Raw genomic sequence first — 19,454 nt, forward strand, 5'->3', positions numbered from 1 at the left:
ACAATTACACCCCCTGCTTTCTCTCCCTCTTGCTTTTCATTTCATTCCCCTACAGCGTCTCCTCTGCAATTCAGTGCTGCATCTCCGGCATCTATGTTCCCTGTGCACCTCTCACTCTCTCTGTCGCTTGACTCGCTTTCCCTCTCTCTCTCTCTTTCATCAGACGGTGAAAGAAGTGAGATCGTCTCACAGCCTGAGAGGTGTTTGCTGGGCCAATTTATTACCAAGTGCAATTGCTCTCAGCGCACATTTACTCCACCTCACAATGCACACATATGAAGAGGTTTAGTCAAACAGAAAATCATTTTTTTTTAAACTGTGATTTCTACACTTTTCTGTTTGTTAATGCTAAATTTGGTGATTCAGTATTTCATATTATTTATGTTTAATTTATTACAAAGTACTCTAGAATACTCACCGTCATCCGTGGTAGCATATCAGACTGTTTAAACCAGCACTATTTTCATGTCTCCACTCATTTGATTTCCGAACTGTCGCGATATATATGCGTGAACCAGCATATTAAAATGTTGGCACAGTCACATTTATCTGTTACAGAGAAAACTGAACATGCATCTTAACACCACTCACCGGACATTTCACTTTGAAACTACTGCGAAATGTGCAAGAAGCAATGCAATGTAATATTATTTTTTGCAAAAATGCCGCCAGAAGCCCTTATTTTAAATGAGCCTGTATTTTTTTATGACGGTGGTTTTCTCCAGTTCTGAACGTGGTGACTGGGGTACTGTGTATACACTGTCGTTTTCTTTGGAATGCGTAAATGCACATGTAAACAAAAATGTGAATTTGGATTGTGAAGTTTAGGGTTCATATAAACAGAACTTTCAGAATGTGAAATCAAATTGGATTTATCACTTTAGGTTTTAATAAAAATCTGTAAAAAATAAATCATTTTTTCTATGTAGTTTATTTGATGAGCATCCATAAATAATGGATGCAGGATACTGTACATTCAGCCATCATTATTGCAAAATAAACCTCTTCAGGGCGATTCAAGATTTCTGTGCTCCCCATCCCGGTCCTGATGACGTGATACCCTAACCCTAATAATGCCATAAATTGCTTTAAGATGCAATGCAAATCAAACAAAGCTAGATTTGTTGTGACTGGTGTTCTCTGTTCCTGACGGGTGTGAATGCATATCTTGAAAAATGTGACTGGCAAACAAAGCAAATGTCTTTACTGTCAAAAGCTGAAATGGAAATGCCATAAATGCCTGAAGCAATTCCAGATAAAAAGTACAGCAGCTTATCAAGTAGGATTGCTATATTGTACAGGAGAGACTTTCCTGAGGGAATACTACAAGGTAAAAAAAACGTCATAGTGTGATTGTCGCTTTCCACAGTCCTGGGCATATTCAGAATTTTGCAAGCAATACAGCTTTTCAAGTTTGACCTGTTCGCATTTTGAATCAGTATATCCGATGTACTCTGATGTTAGTACAAAGTGTGAGGTCCCAAGGATATATGATGATATGGTGCGCTGATATCAGGAATTCCAGCACTATATATAAAAGTAGCAGGCTATAGGAATGTAAACATAAGCAAAAATATATTATACAGCCAAGGCAACAGAAAGCCTTTCATTTCAGTGCAATTTCATGGCCTGTTCTAGTTGTTATGGAGGAAAGGAAAATCGATTGCCTGCTCACTGCAGTTATACCTTATTGGACCACCTTTTTGTGCAGTGTTAGACAGTGTCAAAATGGATCTCTAGTCTGTGCTAGACTGACATGTGCCAAAACATGTGCTTTTATCCTCTGGCTTGAGATAAGGGCACAGAGAGCCAAGAATCAGGAAGCAATGAGAACAGGAGTGTTGTAATGGATGACTTAAACTGAATTAGTACATCTAATATATTCCAAGTCCATTGTTTTATATTATTATGTGAAACAGATATGAATAATGCGTATTATTTCGAATAAATTATTCATATTCCGGCTGCCTGTATTAATGTAGCAGGAACCACTATTGATTTTAGGAAATAAATTACCTTGAAAAATTGCAATGTGTGAGATACCATGCCTGTAAACTACAGAGATCTGTATAATTGAAGATGAACCTTGAACTGATTGACAACAGCAGCTTATCTAGTGAGAGAGATTTAGGAAAAATAAAGTTGACAAGAAATGAAAATTCGCTCCCATCTATTTACTAAATGCATGTTATTGATCTTATTATGAATGATTCATTCATGCACATGATCATCTTTTTTTTTTTTTTTTTAAGTATTTTCTGACCTTGTCATTTTTAATCAGAAGGTCGTAACTCTATCTTCCGGTAAAACAAAAGACTTTCTTACAATTGTCTGCAAGCTCACATTCAGATCTGCCTCCATCCAATTAAACACAATGGACAGAACCAAGTCCCTGTCCTTCTTTTTTTTTATTTTTCGATAATCAGTTTCACTGGGATGTACAATATGGAAGAAAGGCTCTGTTGCTACTTCAGTTTCATCAAGACTTTAAGTTGTTATTTACCAGGTCTGTGGGGTGTAGATTTTTGTGTGAATCTCACACAACCTGTACAACATTTCACTGCAAAGTAAGAAAGATAAATATATATTTAGTTATGTATTATTATTATTTTGCTGTCATATTATTGTAATAAAAAACATTAATAAATATTTAAAGTTTTTATACATTGTGATAAATTTCTTGTATTACAGTACTTTTATTATTCACTGATGATAAAAGGAATTATAAAAAATGTCAAAATAAAAAAAAATTAGGATGCATTATAATGTGAACTGAGAATTTGACAAAAACATTTATGATTACTATGATTACAAAAAAAAGGCATTGGGCTACACTGGGTTTTCCCAAATCGGGGTTTACAAGGGGGTTCCTGAGTTGATGAAATGCTAATAAATAATTAAATCATAAAAATGTCAAATTAAAATAAATAATTTTAAAAGTAAAAGCAATCAAAATAAAACACTTACTAAAAAAAGATAAACTATGTTATTTGTTTACCTGCATGTGACCATTAACCAACATCAGTATACCATGAACACGAATGTGTTATTTAATTATTTAAAGATTAACTTCTCAGGGTAGTGATTTTTTTAGGTCAAAGGGGTTGACAAAGAAGTGTGGGAATCACTAAAAACGCATAAATTAGTAGCGTTATCCACACTTGTCTGAAGCTGCACAGAGTGTCTATGGCATGACAGCTACAGAAATCAGTAAATGAAGAAAATATTACAGTTGATCTGGATGATACAGGCTGATCTGGAAAAAGTTTTCCCCAAAACCACCCATTACTCCAACACTTCGTTACTTTCAGGGAGCTTTTCCTGGCCACTGTGGCATTGTGTTTGCTCACAGGGGGTCTGGGCCTGAAATTATGTAAAGCTGCTTTACAACAATTACTATTGTTAAAAGTACTATACAAATAAATCTTAAGTGAACTGAAAAGAAAAGAAAGAGCGGGAGCTGGGTTGCCTCTGTTTATCAAGCTAGTTTTTACCATTAAGCTTTAAGTTGTGGAAGTGGTAGCACTTAATGTCTACAGACGTTTAGCTGGAACAAAAGATAAATAGACAAGTTTGAAGAAAGATAAGATAAAATAAAGTTGTCACTTCTTGTTATGCAGGGCTGTAACCACCATATACATGAGGGGCACATGTCCAAACCAGTATTCAGAAATCAGAATAATAATTTTTATTGAGCTATTCCTAAACGTATATATTTAGTCCCTTTAATCTTAAACATTTAAGTTCTGGATATTATTAATTAACTGTATACTTATATACTGTATACCTCCTAAATGCTGTTTTATCTTCATATATCTCAGTTATTCATATCACAAACTCACGCACAGACGTTCTTAATGGAATATAAACTCTCCTTGATAATGCTTGAACTATTTTGCGAAAACAGACGGTCTCGAATGGCTATTGGCTGTCACCTGCGTTCGGCGACGCTGATTGGCTGCTGCCTGTTTCCGGGGCTCCATTCCATTAGTGACGTTTTCCCAGTCGCCGTGAGACAGATTGTGGAGAATGGCTGCCAGTGGAGGTTAGATCTTCTCTTCAAAAACCAAACTTATTTCCAAAAGTTTTTTAGTCTGTTTGTGCGTTATTCATCTGTGATAGTATTTTATTTTGACGGAATGCGATAAAGTTAGACGGTTCGTTCAAATAAACGGCGAACTCCGGTGGTTGTTTGGATTTAGGCAGAAAAGTACGGAGAGGTAACGTAGCGGCTAGCGAGACTAGCTCAGCGAGAGACTGTGTAAACACTCGCTTATTTACTCGCTGGGTTACGATACAATTAATTCAACTACGTTAACCCTCGTATAACTGTGTGCTTTCGTGATATTTAATGCGTGGTCACGGTTTATTTAGTGCCATGAAAAGGCTCTAGTCTGGACTTGAATGGCTCGAGAGACTAGCCTGATGTTGTGCTAACCGGTAAAACAGCACTTGGATTAGCACAGCTAATAAATGAAGCACCGAATCTCGTTTACTCGTAGTAACTAAATACATTTCTTCAATCAGATTATCAGGAGAGTATTAGATGTCTGAGGTTGTCAAAAGCAATACCAGTTCTTTAGACCATATTGCTTATTTTACTGCTCTTAACTAGTTTTGTAGTAATTCCATGTGGGGGATGTGGTTGGTTAGTTGGTTAATGGACAAGAAGTTATGTCTGAATTATTTTGTTTGTTTGTTCTGAACAGCACTGAAAGAATTTTAGTAAGTAAACTTGGATGTCACTGACTTTTGGCACATCTGTTGAATGAGCTCTTAAATCTGTTTTTCTTTCTTTTAGTTTTGCATTGAAACTTAATGTTTTGGGCTCTAGTTCTAACAAAAATCAAGGGCTAATAAAGTGTAAAAATGCTCAGTTCCCATATTACATGTCAGTTTAAAACCTAGAAACTTAAACTGACTGCAAAAGAGTCATACTTGTAAGTCATAATCTTTATTGTCGCTGTAAGACCTGGAATCATCTCAGCTGTCTAACACTTTTGTCTTGTAGATATAGGAAAGCTGTTACAAGTACAGAATGGGACTCCAGCAAGCACAAGCTACAATGGGGTAGATGCCCTACACGCCTGTAACATTCTCCAGCAGCTTAAAGCCTTGTACGACGAAGCTCAGCTGACTGACATTGTCGTGGAAGTGGACCATGGCAAGACATTCTCTTGTCACAGAAATGTCCTCGCTGCCATCAGCCCATACTTCAGGTAGCACCTGCACACATCACTGCTCTAAACCTTGAAGTATCAACAATTTTTGTAACATTTGTTGAGAAATTGCGAAATGATAGAAGCTAAGAGTGAAACACAGACCCTTCATTTATTGGAAATATGCTATATAAAGATTTAACTATTAAATTTAATATCAGATCAGGATTTTTGCAGTCGATACTGAGTACCGATTTCTTGTCATGGTGATCGGCCGTTTCCGATGCCGATTCTGATGCTTCAAGCTTTATATAGACGGTTTCAATGGGCGCACGCTCCTGGCCCGAAGTTAACTTCCGGTCTGTGTTTGTTTATCAGTCTGGCTATGGCACAGGCTACAAACGCAGTTAAAGTTAAGGTGATGAGTAGACTGAAGTTGGGCTCACGATACCGATCTCTGGCCGATCGATCGGAGCATCCCTAATTAAATTATTTATTATACACCGATATGAAAGCTTTAAACTGATTAGACATTTAGAGTTTAATACTTTATCAGCATTAATGTATAAAAACTTTAAAGGAATGTTCCTGGTCCAATACAAGACAAGCTGTATTGGCATCATTTGTCCCTAAAAATGTTTACAGTAAGTATACAGGGCAGACAGCAAACATCAAAATATGTACTCTTTTAAAAATATAGCAGCTTGACAATGCGATTAAATGATTGTAGACATTGTTTTTGTTAAGTTAATTAGTCTTTCAACTTCCATGCCATGACCATGTAAACTAGTTAACTCTGGAATGATTCATTACATAATAATTGATTGATCATTTTTGGCTTTAAAAAAACTTTGAATGGAGTTGGTTTCTATTCTCTTTGGACAATATCCAAGAGCTTCTTTTAATAGAATTTAACTTGTACTGAACCAGGAACACTCATTTAAGAAACTACACATTAAATGTAAAATAATCTTTGGAGTGCCACTTATTTAGACTTTAACACGCTTGAATCACACATTGGAATACCACAGTTAACTAAATGCTTATTGTCATAAAAATGATTGCCATAGCCTTCTTTTTTTCCTCTGGTAAAATTCTGAAATGCAGTCGGTGACACTGTTTTGTTGTGTTCACGCGGTAATGGTGTTTGTTTATCTTTTGTCAGATCCATGTTCACAAGTGGCCTTACAGAGAGCAGTCAGCGGGAGGTGCGGATTGTTGGTGTTGAATCAGAGTCCATGCATTTGGTTCTGGACTATGCTTACACCTCACGTGTCACTCTTACAGAGTCTAACGTGCAGGCACTGTTCACCGCTGCCAGCATCTTCCAGATCCCAGCCCTCCAAGACCAATGTGCCCAGTTCATGATCAGCCGTTTGGACCCTCAGAACTGCATTGGGGTCTTCATGTTCGCAGATGCTTATGGCCACCAGGAGTTGTGGGAGCGCTCGCAGGATTACATCCGCAAGAAGTTCCTGTGCGTGATGGGAGAGCAGGAGTTCCTTCATCTGACCAAAGAACAGCTGGTCAGCATTCTCAACAGTGATGATTTGAACGTGGAAAAAGAGGAGCACGTGTATGAAAGCATCATGCACTGGTTGGAGTATGACTGCTCACGTCGGGAGGCGGATTTACCTGAGGTTTTTGCCAAATGCATCCGCTTGCCCCTGCTGGACGAGGCCTTTCTGAGCCGTATACCCCCAGCCTTCGCCCTGGCCTTGTCCAGGGATTCCTCGGATAAGGGTCGGCTCAACGGCACCAATGGCTGCCCACAGCGGCTGGGTATGACTGCATCAGAGATGGTCATCTGCTTCGACGCGGCTCACAAGCACTCAGGGAAGAAGCAGACCGTGCCTTGCCTGGACATTGCTGCCGGGAAGGTGTACAAGCTGTGCAAGCCTCCCAATGACCTCAGAGAGGTTGGCATTTTGGTCTCATCAGAGAATGACATCTTCATTGCCGGAGGCTATCGGCCGAGCAATAGTGAGGTGTGCATCGACCATCGTGCAGAGAGTGACTTCTGGCAGTATGAACATGCTGGCAACAGGTGGCTCCCGCGATCACCCATGTTGCGGGCGCGCATCGGCTGCAAGCTAGTACACTGCTACGGGAAACTCTACGCTCTGGGTGGTCGAGTGTATGAAGGGGATGGACGAAATGCTTTGAAATCTGTGGAGTGCTATGATGCCAGAGACAACTGCTGGACAGCGTTCAGTCCCATGCCAGTGGCCATGGAGTTCCACAGCACAGTAGAGTATAAGGACCGCATCTATGTGCTGCAAGGTGAGTGGGGTCATTGCAGAGTCACCTGAAATCAGGGTCATCACAGTGTGCAAACACATATATCCTTGTTATTCATTGGCCTGTCATGTCTTTTAGCTCTTCTTAGATGGTAAAGTCAGGTGGGTTAACCTCTCTCTGCAAAATCAGCAATAACTGTGAGCACAAAAGAGCTAGACTTGCACTCAATATTAGGGATTCACCGAAATTTCAGCCACTGAAAACTCAACAGAAAATGCCATAGAAATGTATTGGTCAAAAGAGAAAATACTTAACTTAAACGTAGAGTTGATGAGCTGATCAGTCGCAATCTAGTTTTGATATTGTGGAGCTAAGTAGGGCTGGACAATAATTCAATATCAATATGTATCGCGATATAATTTTTTTCAATAACGAGGATATGATTTTTAAATACATTTCCGATATTTCGATATACATTACCAGTGTTTCCAATACATTGAATTATTTGTGACGTTTGACTTCGTGAATAAACATGAGCACTGCACGTTTCAAAATCAAAATGCGTTGGTGTTTTATATGAATGTATCTCTGAAGGGAACCAACTGTCTTCAGAAAAGTTTCGATGGCATTTCTATTTGATCTGATAAAGTAGCGTTCATGAGCAGAGCTGCTTTGATTACAGCCGTTACCGGGGAAACCGCTGTTTCTGCCTCTCTCAAAGCGCCTCCTGCTGGCAGACAATCAGTTTGCATTTTCAATAATAAGCCTGTCTCCAGCAACATGTTTTTGTTGTTGCTAAATTTTTGTGTATTCTGCAGCACTTTTCATACACTTTATCCTGGCTGAAGCATTTTTATTTTTTTAAAGAAGTCTCTTCTGCTCACCAAGCCTGAATTTATTTGATCCAAAGTACAGCAAAAACAGTAAAATTTTGAAATATTTTTACTATTTAAAATAACTGATTTCTATTTGAATATATTTTAAAATGTAATTTATTCCTGTGATCAAAGCTAAATTTTCAGCATCATTACTCCAGTCTTCAGTGTCACATGATCCTTCAGAAATAATTCTAATATGCTTATCAATATTTAAAACAGTTGAGTTAATTTTTTTTCAGGATTATTTGATGAATAGAAAGATCCAAAGATTAGCATTTATCTTAAATAAAAAGCTTTTGTAACATTATACACTATTCCATTCAAAAGCTTGGAGTCAGTGTAATTTTTGGGGGGGTATTTAATTTAATAAAATAAGTTTATTTAGCAAGGATGCTTTAAATTGATCAAAAGTGATGATAAAGACATTTATAATGTTACAAACAATTTCTATTTTAGATAAATGCTGTTCTTCTGAACTTTCTATTCACCAAAGAAACCTGAAAAAAATTCTACACTGTTTCCAACATAATAATAAATGTTTTTTGTGCAACAAATCAGAATATTAGAATGATTTCTAAAGGGTCATGTGACTGGAGTAATGATGCTAAAAATTGAGCCTTGAAATCACAGGAATAAATAACATTTTAAAATATTTTCAAATAGAAAACAGTTAGGCCTATTTTAAAAAGTAAAAATATTTCAAAATGTTCCTGTTTTTGCTGTATGTATTCTGGATCAAATAAATGCAGGCTTGGTAAGCAGAAGAGAATTCTTTAAAAAACATTAAAAAAAAATCTTACTGTTCAAAAGCTTTTTGTGGGTGTTCTTGGCAGTTTTTTTGAGGCTTTTTAAAATAGTGTTCATATCGATATCATATTTATATCGTATCGAAAGTTTAAAGATTAAGTATATCGTGATATAAATTTGAGCCATATCGTCCAGCCCTAGAGCTAAGCAATTTATTGAATTGTGATGCATGTATCACAATGTACAGTTGAAATAAAGACTGTTTAAAGTCTGTATCTCAAACAGACATGCACACAAAAACAATGCTCTCTAGTTTTAAAGAATATTTTAAAAAATGTTGCCTATATGTGTGTGATATGACGATTTTTGATCGTGGACAATTAAAATGTCTCCATGATCTGGTTTTGAAGAAATCTCGTAGTATTTCTTCAAAATATGAAGTATTTCTGAAGTAGAAAAATGTATTTCTACTCGTTGTTAAAGCACGTGTACAGCTGAAAGAAAATTTTTCAGGTTTAAAACAACTTGAGAGTGAGTAAATGATGACAGAATTTTCATTTTTTGGTGAACTATCCCTTTAATGTTAATAAAACAACAAAACACAAAGAGAAAACTCACTCACTGCTCTTGACTGAAGAACTTTGGTACAGTTGCAGTTGCAGTTTAATAAGAATCAATGTATAGTTGATGTATATAGTGTTTTATTTTTATATTTGTTAATTCCGTTTCTTGAATGCTACTGCTAAATACACCTACTGTACCTGAAAAATAAAGCACTGTTTGTTTTATTTGTATATTATGTGTATTTGTAATGTGTATCTTTGTTCTAATATTTTACCTTGTAAGGCTTTGTTTTTAAAATAGGGAAATTAGTTTGGCTGTGCAGCTCAGACAACTTGTAAAATAGTAAAATCACTAACTGGAAATAAAATAAAAAATAAAAGTGAAATAAAAAATAAACCTAAATAGTAATATTTTTAAAAACAAAAACGAATAAAAATGACAAACATAACAGATTGACTAAAAATTTAAGTTTAAAATGAAAACTAAAATATAAAAATAAAGCTTCTTTCAAAATATTAATAAAAACTAAGTTTTCCTTTCGGCCGTGTGAGTCCAGAATTTTTGGTTTTGGCCAAGTAATGTAATTTTGGTGCTACATAATATAAATTGTACTTGCAATATTAATTACATATTTAGTCATTTTGGCCATCAGTTTGGATATTGCTCATTCTTTTATTGTGAATTTGTCCTAGGAGAATACTTCTTCTGTTTTGACCCCCGCAAAGACTATTGGGGGCATTTACCGTCTATGAACGTTCCCCGCACTCAAGGCTTGGCGGCCCTGTACAAAAACTGCATCTACTACATAGCAGGCATCTGCAGGAACCACCAGCGCACATTTACCGTCGAGGTGTACAACATCGAGCAGAACACCTGGTGCTGTAAAAGAGACCTCCCCTTCGACCAAGCGACCAGCCCCTACATCAAGGTGCTTCTGCTTCAGGGCAGGTTGCATCTGTTTGTTCGAGCCACGCAAGTCATGGTAGAAGAACACGTGTTCCGTACCAGCCGCAAGAACTCCCTCTACCAGTATGACGATGAAGCCGACCAATGGACAAAGGTCTATGAGACGCCGGACCGCCTCTGGGACCTCGGCCGCCATTTTGAGTGCGTGGTGGCCAAACTATACCCTCAGTGTCTTCAGAAAGTGCTGTGAGTTTGAGGAGGGGTTAAGATCATAATGCAGTGTGCTGTTTGAGACAGCTGATTAATGTTTTTGGAGAAGGGGATGGTGGTACTGCTCAATATATGGTGCTGTTTGTGTCCCCAACACCAGATCTGCAGGGGAAGTCTTAAAGTGTTAAAGGTTTCAATCAATAAACTCGGGTGCTGTTTGAAAAAGTACAAAAAAAAAACCCGCAGTATTTTATGTTTGACAATTGTGCACACAGCACCCACAGAATCGCTTGTTTTACAGTTAGAAAAGTGAATCATAAGTGCAATTATCTTTTTTTTGTTTTTGCAGATGTTGAGTCGTTTCTGCTCCATCATATCTTTAAAGGTTTTGTTGCTGTTTTGGCTTGGGTTGTTGGCATGCATCGTTGGCGAACATGTGCAGTTAATGTTCTTAAGGACAAGCAGTATGTCAACAGTTGAGTAAAACAAGAAAAGACTAATAGGTGAAAAATAAATATATAAAGCTATAAATATTAATACGGGTATGATGAGCGTTTTTGCTCAGTTAGTGTGAATACTGAATTTTTAAATGGTAATTTCTTTCAGGTTTTCAGATGAGTAAGTTGATCCATGCCACCTACAAAGAGACTTTCTGTGGTTTGCTTAAGAATTTCGTTAGAGAATTTTGATTATTAATGGAAAGTAATTTGTTTGCCAAGATGCACACACAAGTTTTAATCTTTGATTTTTCTTTTTCCTTTTTAAGTCAACCCATGTGCTATAACATCACAGCAGTTTTTAATTTTCATTTTAGACTCTGCTTTTATGATGTTTCATTGAGCCCCAGCTACCAAATCAAAATCTTTATCTTTGCAATTTCGCATCACCAGCCAGATCTTTAGTGAGGTTACAAGATTTTACTCAGTCTCCATATTGGAGAAGAAAAAAGGATACCAGCTTTATGTGTAGCTGAAATCAAAAGTGGGCAATTTGTTGACCGCCAAAACAGCTCATCAGGAGAGGACATCGATAGGGTTGGAGAAGAGGTGGCCAAAATGTGGATGCCTGCATTCCACTGTCATTTACTGACTCCTCGTATCTGAAACCTACTGGTGCAGTTTGAAGAAGGATGCCTCCAAAATGCCAAAACGTGTTCAAGGAGTCTTAGCCTGCACCCCATGGCAGCAATAACAGGTGTTCTGTCATTGTTCTTTAGACAAAGTACAATAGAAATTTAAGTGATGTTTTCATGAATAATTCCAGAAAAATGGCCTTTGTTTTGCTATCATGGGTTGGTTAACGTTCAGTGAGATGTGTTGCTATCAGGGATGTTACAGTGCCTGTTCACATGAAAAGCCCAGGCATCAGTGATGGAGTGAGCAAAGCCGATATGAAGTCTTATAGTACAGTTTGCTTCTGCACTAAGGTGCTTTGACTTTAGGAAAGGTCAGTTTTGCAAATGTCCAGTCCTCCTATACTAGCGTTTCCATGTGCTCACACATGTCCTGCAAATGAACACACTTTCTTTCTTTATCTCTTTCCATCCCCTTATCTTCCAGTCTTGAACTATGGAGAAGAAGAATTGTTTTTGGTGCTGCTTTTTTGACAATCTTGTACAGAAGATACAGTGATTTTACAGCCATTTGTCATTGCTTGACACTTCCAAAAGTTGTCAGTCTTATAAGTTATTATCGCTCGACGTTTGTTTTGGTTTTCCAGCCTCATGTTTATTTCGTCATGCAGGTTTCTGATTTTGCACTACATTATTTCCTCCCTTGAAAGCGTCTCAGAATACAGCGCTATGTTTTCAGACACAGAGACTGAGGACGTGGTAAACTGCGTCTTTAAATAGGACAGCTGATGGCTCTTTGGTGCCTGCGAGGGCGAGCTTCATCTGGGGCTTTGGTGAAGGGTGAGGGATGAGAAATTGCATTGGCTTTGGTGCAGTTGCCGCACATTTCACATATTTACACTCAGTAGCACGGGAACCAGAAATGGACACTTCTCAGGATTATTGTCGATACACAGTACTGTATTTAAATGGTTTGTTGTACGTGTAATATACTGTACCATATGTTTGCTGTACTTGCACAGTTTGTTTTATTTTTTTGTCTTTTATTTCTAACTTAAAATTGATTTTTGGTTTTTCCTCCTTTTAGATGGGTGTGTGTTTATGTGTGTTATTTTTTTCATTTTTTAATATTTACTCAGGTTTTTTAGAGTTTGATTTTATTCTGTTAAAAAATTGTGAATCGCAGAACATGGACATTAACACAAGAATTTGTTCTTTTCTTTGTCCGTGATTGCGCCAGTCTTAAGAACACAAAGCATTACAGAAGATAAGTTATGGCAGTGCTACTTTCACTAGTCTGTCTAGATGTTAAATAAAAGCTTTGAAAGAATTTATAAATGATACTTTTGTGTTGTTGGCAGCTGCAGGTGTGAATGCTTTACAGCCAGTTCTTTCATTTGTCATAGCTTGCAGTTCATTTATCCACATAAGTTAAAACAGTGTTTTATTTTCTTTCTATTGCTTTGCATCTTGTTAATTTTTTTTCTGCATTTGGTTTGCTTGTATGTATGGTGTGAGAGTTTAGTAAACATTCATTGATCTCTACTGTGAAATTCACCTTGCACATTTGACAAATAAAACTAAAAAGGAAATGAGTGGTGTTGTATTTTTACAGCAAGTAAAGGATTTAAATAGGAAGTTGACAACTTTGTAATTTTTTTAAAATCAAGATTTCGTACATTTAAAATGTATATGAATATGTAAGTGAAAGAAATGTATATCTATATATTTATTTATATAATGTAAATTTACATGCGCACACACAGATACTGAAAATGGCTGTAATTTTAATGATGGGTGGAAAACTAATTTTAATTTATATCACCTCCCGCTTCTTGCGCTACTATGATAATTTATGAAATGTATTTATTTCAACACCGGTATTTCTTACAGTGTGGGCTTTATTATTATTATTATTATTTATGGCCTTGTTTGCATGTCCTGGCTGATAAACAGCCTTATTTTTTGGGTATATACTTCTAGCAAAGTCATTGTATTGTTTCAGCAAACATTAGTGCAGTGTATACTGTAACTGCACCCTTTAAAATGTTTCATTCATATTTAGAAAGAAGCTATGGATGTAAAGCAAGGAGAATGCTTTACTATATTTGTAGTGAAGGCAGCTAGTTTTCATTTAATATAAAATCACAAATGGGGGAAAGAAAATACAAACTCAGACTTCATTCATTGCTCCTTTCAGTTCTTTGCACCTATCAATTTTTAAGGAATGGCTGTGCTGTTTTCACTGCTATGAAGTGGTAATGTCCCACAAATCATCTTAAGCTTACCATTATATTGATCCCGACTGGAGTTTCTGCTAACTTGGCTTCACTTTTGAAATGGCCATCTACTTTAAAGAGTTTCTCCCTCATTCTGGGGTATGCCCTAATTCGTTATTCAACGAAAACCTATTTATAATCAAACTGGGAGGACAACTGAATATTCATTTGCTCCAAAATTGTGACAATTGAGAAAATGAACTTTGCTCTCAAATGTAAAAAACAAACAAACAAACAAACAGAAAACTAGTTTAGACTCTGACACTGACAAACATATTACATACCTAATGTACTATATAAAGTGTCTATTATGGCAGCAGCACACAGGCAGAAGATATTTAAAAAAAGACAGAGCGAGAGAAGGGAGAAAACGAGTGCGAGACCCAGCAGTCCCATGTGTAATAGTAAAGGCACAGGGTTTCATCATACTGCCCTTGGCTTCACTTTCCCCAATGTCACCCTATATGCAGTGGAAGAAAGACAGCAGGAATACATCAGACACGCTTCCATTGCTTCTCTACCACACACAAAACAAATGCTCCCAGCTGGAGCTCCATCATGAGCTCACCTGAGCAGCTTTGACTTTGGCAGTCAGGCTGTTGGAAGTGTAATGGAAGAGAGACCCCTGATACCGCCGGAGAGCTCACCTCACCGAGACAAGCACAACTGCTATTTATTTTGTTTAGAAAGCAACAACATAAAAACTAAATCCATAATGATGGAGACAATCAGAATGCCAGGAAAGCATGAATGTCTGCAGCTCATGTGAAATGAAAGACTTTTATTTTTCATCTCTGTTTTTTCCTTCGAGCCATTCCTGTAAGGACTCCTGTCTGGTGCTTATTCATGAGAATGTGCGGTTTCCTATGTAATGTACAACTTAAACAATCACAAAAGCTTTTCAAGGTTGTAAGCATTTGCAATGAAGGATAATCATGTCGCCGTCAGCTGGTAACTGTAATCTTTGAAAATGATCCATGTCTTGCAACGGTGTAATCTTCCTTATGTTTATGAGAGATGCTGAATTATGAGAGGTTGTATATTTTGTAAGCCTGCAAAGACGCGCATGTAGTAATCACCTTCGTGTGGAAGCGTTTTTTGATTGATGTTTTCTATTGTTTCTTCACTGTGATATTGTAAGGTGGATGAAATATGATTAATTTTCTGTCTCAGGGGTCAAACAAGAATCCAAAATGTTTTGATTACTGATTTTTTTTTTTTAAGTGTTTATAAATGTGTTTGTGTTTTCCAATTAATTAAAACATTTTAATTTAACTGTCTTCACAATGCCTTAAAAAGATCAGTCATATGAATTATGCGTATAGTATAGAAAATATCCTGCAATTGCAAAGGCCTGAGGTGACCTTAAAGGGATAGTTCACCCAAAAAAACGAAAATTACCCCATGATTTACTCACCCTCAAGCCATCCTAGGTGTATATGACTTTCTTCTTTCAGATGAATACAGTCAGAGTAATATTTAAAAATGTCCTGGCTCTTCCCAGCTTTATAATTGCAGTGAATGGTGGTCAAGATTTTGAAGCAAAATAAAGTGCATCCATCATCATAAAAAGTGCTCCACACGGCACCAGGGGGTTAATAAAAGAAAAATATCGTAAGAAATAGTGTAAGAAAAATATCCATATTTAAAACTTTATAAACCATAATCTCTAGCTCTAACTGCTAGAGTATGCGTGTTCATGAGAGAGTGGCATTCCAGCGGATGACGTAGGACGTAGGCGTAGCGTAATAAGTTAAAAATGAAAGTATTATTATAAAATTATAAAAAAAATGTAATATTAAAAGTACATACATTTTGTGCATCTTCTGTTAGAAAACCCTGGCTAGACAAAAAAAAATAAATAAAAAAATCTAGCAGACTGCTGTGCATCATTTAGCTGATAAGTTTCTCTTTTTGCTCTGGGTTGTTTTCTTCAATACGAAACGTGACTGTGATCTAATAGGTGTCATCAGTAATGGGTTTTTATTACAGTTGGAGAGGATACGAGATGAATTGAGAAGCAATCTTTTAGGTGACTGATATTTGAGAGTTTATGGGAGTAATGGTACTGAACAAATCTTTCTCATCATCAAAATGCTTTTCTTTTGTTCAATGTTTTTCCCTCTCTATGTCATGTGAGCAATTATGAGCAGGCAGGTGTTCAGAGCTAGTGATGTGAGGTGTTGCTACGGTATTAAAACACTCACACATGTGTACATAAGCAAGTCATTGATCTGAAACTTTGATACAGGAGTTGTACATTTTTATTAATGATTAATTAAGCAATATCACACAAGCAAAAGTGCTGTTCTTCAGAGCAACTGCTTGACCGCAACAGTGATATTGCTTCTATTTAACAAACGGTACAGTAAACAAGAAGGTAATATCAAGTAACTTACATTTTAGACACAAATATTACACATTGCAATACAGACAGAACACATTTTTTTCATTCCACTATGTTGCTTTTCCATTGTTTTTCAATGTAAACATGCTAGATGGACGTGTTTAACCATTGCACTCGTGTCTCATGTCTTTTGCAGCATCTTCTGCATGAAACGGCACTCTGAAAATGTAGCGTTCAAGTTTTGTACAATTATTGTACAATTACAATTGCATATATAATAATTAAATGTAATTGAATATATAATGATTCAACTTAATATATGATGATGCAAGCATCTTCATAAATTCACAAGTTGAATAAAAACATAAAAAAAAGCAAAAACAAACCCGATTCACAATCCGTATTCGTCATTTTGTAGATGTAGAGTTCCCAGGACACTACACATAGTTGTGGCATTTTGTTCTTGTATGAATTAGTGTTTTTGAACAAATCAGTTGAGTGATTCAAAGACGCACTCATAGCTCCTGAATAAATCAGTGGTTTGAATGACTCGACTGAGTGAATGTATCGACTCAAAATACTCTTGTATACTCCTGCTGCCATAATGATGTAACGTGCAGAAAGTGTCACTGAAAAATCCCCACCACTAATGCACAGACTGACAGTAATTTGTCTAACTTACAACCAAACATGTTTTGGTTGATATCACCAGAGGGGGAGTGGATGAGCACTGAGTGTATGTCATTGGGCTTTATTTAGCGAAAGCCAGATTTCTCATTATTTAGGCCTTTGGGTCTCTGTGAACTGCTAAAACATGTCTCCACAGATCACAACAGTCCCACTGTCCCACCCCGGAGCACTGAGCATGCATGCTCAGGGAAAAGATCATGGTTTGTAGGTCTCTGCCTTGTTCTCTTTCTCAGATTTTCACTCTCTGTATGTAATTACGTCTGTGCCATCCCATTGCCCCGGGACAGGAGTGCGGTGCACGTACCAGCCCTGAAGGACTGCCCAGTGAGCCTCATTATCCTACCACAACCTGCCACAGAGGACAGGAGTATAGATAAAGAAGGAATTAGTGGCCTCTGTGGCCACATGGCATCCCAAAGTGCAGCAGTGACTGTGAACGCTTTCTGTAAGTCCAGAGATTCAGTCCAAACATGCAACTTAACATTACTAACACTACTAAAATTCACAAAATAGTTCATGATTTTCATGTTGAGATTATCCTTTGGAATGAAGTGAACATTAATTAAAAATGGGCTAAATGCTAAAATAATAATAATAATAATAATGATAAAATGTGGGTTGTTTATTAGTGGTGTTTAAAGAGGCAAGCATCACTATTATGGATCAAACTCAGAGGCACATTCACACCAAGAACATAAACTATAACCATAACTATATCCACACCAACAGATAATAACGTTCTGTTTATTATATATGCAGTGCAGTTTTGTGTTGTGTTTCTGACACTTGAAATGCTCAAGCTCTTTATAGTCGTGGATTCTGATTGGCTGTCAGTGTTTTGTAAAGTTTATCTGCTGAAAAAAAAAAGAGTGATTTCAAAAATATTGTTCCACTGTTTTATCATTACAGTTGTGGTGTAAACATTGCTATTCTTACATAATAAGTACGATTATTAAAACTAGTTATAGTTATTGCCCTTGGTTTAAACAGGCCTTTAGAGGTTTATCAAAACCTCTAAGTATTAAAGTTTGTCATGTAACTTATTTTCGATCTGATGCAGATCTGAATGCAATCTTGCAGTGGATTGTAAGAAAGGGACAGGGTTTAAGCAGACTATATAATTAGATAAATCTGATGTACTTCACCAGAGAGAAGCTTGATTGACATTTTGATTAAAAATTACAAGTAAAAAAAAAAAAACATGCTTATATGAATAGTTCACAATAAGGTCAAAAACATGCATTTAGAAAAAAAGATGTAGGGTCTAGGGTGACTTCTAAATAGCTGTGTTACAGCATTTGTCCAAGTTGACAACATTTCTTTCCACAATCATGATTTTCGACTCCTGTGTCATAGGTTTATAACTAAACTTTGCGTCTGGCTCGTACTCTTGACTTGGCACATGCCCAAACCATTAATCTTACAGTTTTGTTCATGCATAGCATCAGTACAGAACTAATCTGCCAATGTTAAAACTTCAGAAGCCAGCAAACTGCCAGAGATGATCTGCTACTGTTTTGACAACGGGTCCCGTTCACAGATGACCTCTAAATGGAAAAATGCAGTTACATTTACAGAAAGTGCTGTATGTGTTAAAGCACTTCTAACGTTTTCAAAACTTTCCACAAAAAGTGTCACCCCTCTTCTTTAACATCTTCAGGAACTCATCCATATAACTTGAAAAATGCTGACTGCCTCTCAGCATCTCAGAATCCTGGAATTCTCAACCTCTTTCACACATACATCATGCTGACAACAGTAAAAGATAGCCTGCCTCTGATGCCTGTAATGCCCCAAATCCTTGCTCCTGGGATGTGGCACTGCATGATCTCAATCATCTCTGAATTTCTTAACGAACAATCGCACAAAGCACATCAATCCTAATGAAAAACTTTAGTGATGTCATTAAGACAAGAAGACTCATATTCAAGGGTTTATAGACATCATTGTTCAGCAAAAACCTTTGAAATGAGAAACCTCTCTCTCCCTTTACCTACATCTCTCTCTGTAGGTGAAGACGAGTGCGATGCTCATTTGGAAGATGAAGCGGCATTACATTTTTTTTTTTTGGTGAAGGAGGCAGCGCTCAATGAATTGTCCAGAGTCTCTAATTTATTACCATTTAAATAGAGGAATCATTTCTGAAATTATTTCAGCTTCCGTTAATGAGTTTTTAGCTGCCAATGTGAAATTATATGGAACCCTTATGTGCACAGAGCAGAAATGGTCTTAATTTAATCACAGACTGCACCACATTTAGGAATGGCCACACCAGCCTTGGAAATGGAACTCATTTGGTTTCAATCTTTATTTTTTACAGGCTTTGGGCTCTCCTTCAACCTTCGGCCTTCCTTGACGATT

General features: G+C 36.9%; 1 protein-coding gene across 1 annotated transcript; it reads left to right on the top strand.

Annotated features, from left to right (window-relative positions):
- The first annotated feature begins 3,994 nt into the window (after window positions 1-3,994).
- Window positions 3,995-12,810, top strand: LOC107699793 (kelch repeat and BTB domain-containing protein 8). The gene is made up of 4 exons (XM_016501187.1): window positions 3,995-4,045; window positions 5,012-5,219; window positions 6,325-7,442; window positions 10,282-12,810. The coding sequence occupies exons 1-4, from the start codon at window positions 4,030-4,032 to the stop codon at window positions 10,743-10,745; spliced, it is 1,806 nt and encodes a 601-aa protein (XP_016356673.1). The 5' UTR covers window positions 3,995-4,029; the 3' UTR covers window positions 10,746-12,810.
- Window positions 12,811-19,454: the final 6,644 nt, after the last annotated feature.

This window comes from Sinocyclocheilus anshuiensis, unplaced genomic scaffold, assembly GCF_001515605.1.
Source record: "Sinocyclocheilus anshuiensis isolate Anshui unplaced genomic scaffold, SAMN03320099.WGS_v1.1 scaffold951, whole genome shotgun sequence".
NCBI classification, from domain to species: domain Eukaryota; kingdom Metazoa; phylum Chordata; class Actinopteri; order Cypriniformes; family Cyprinidae; genus Sinocyclocheilus; species Sinocyclocheilus anshuiensis.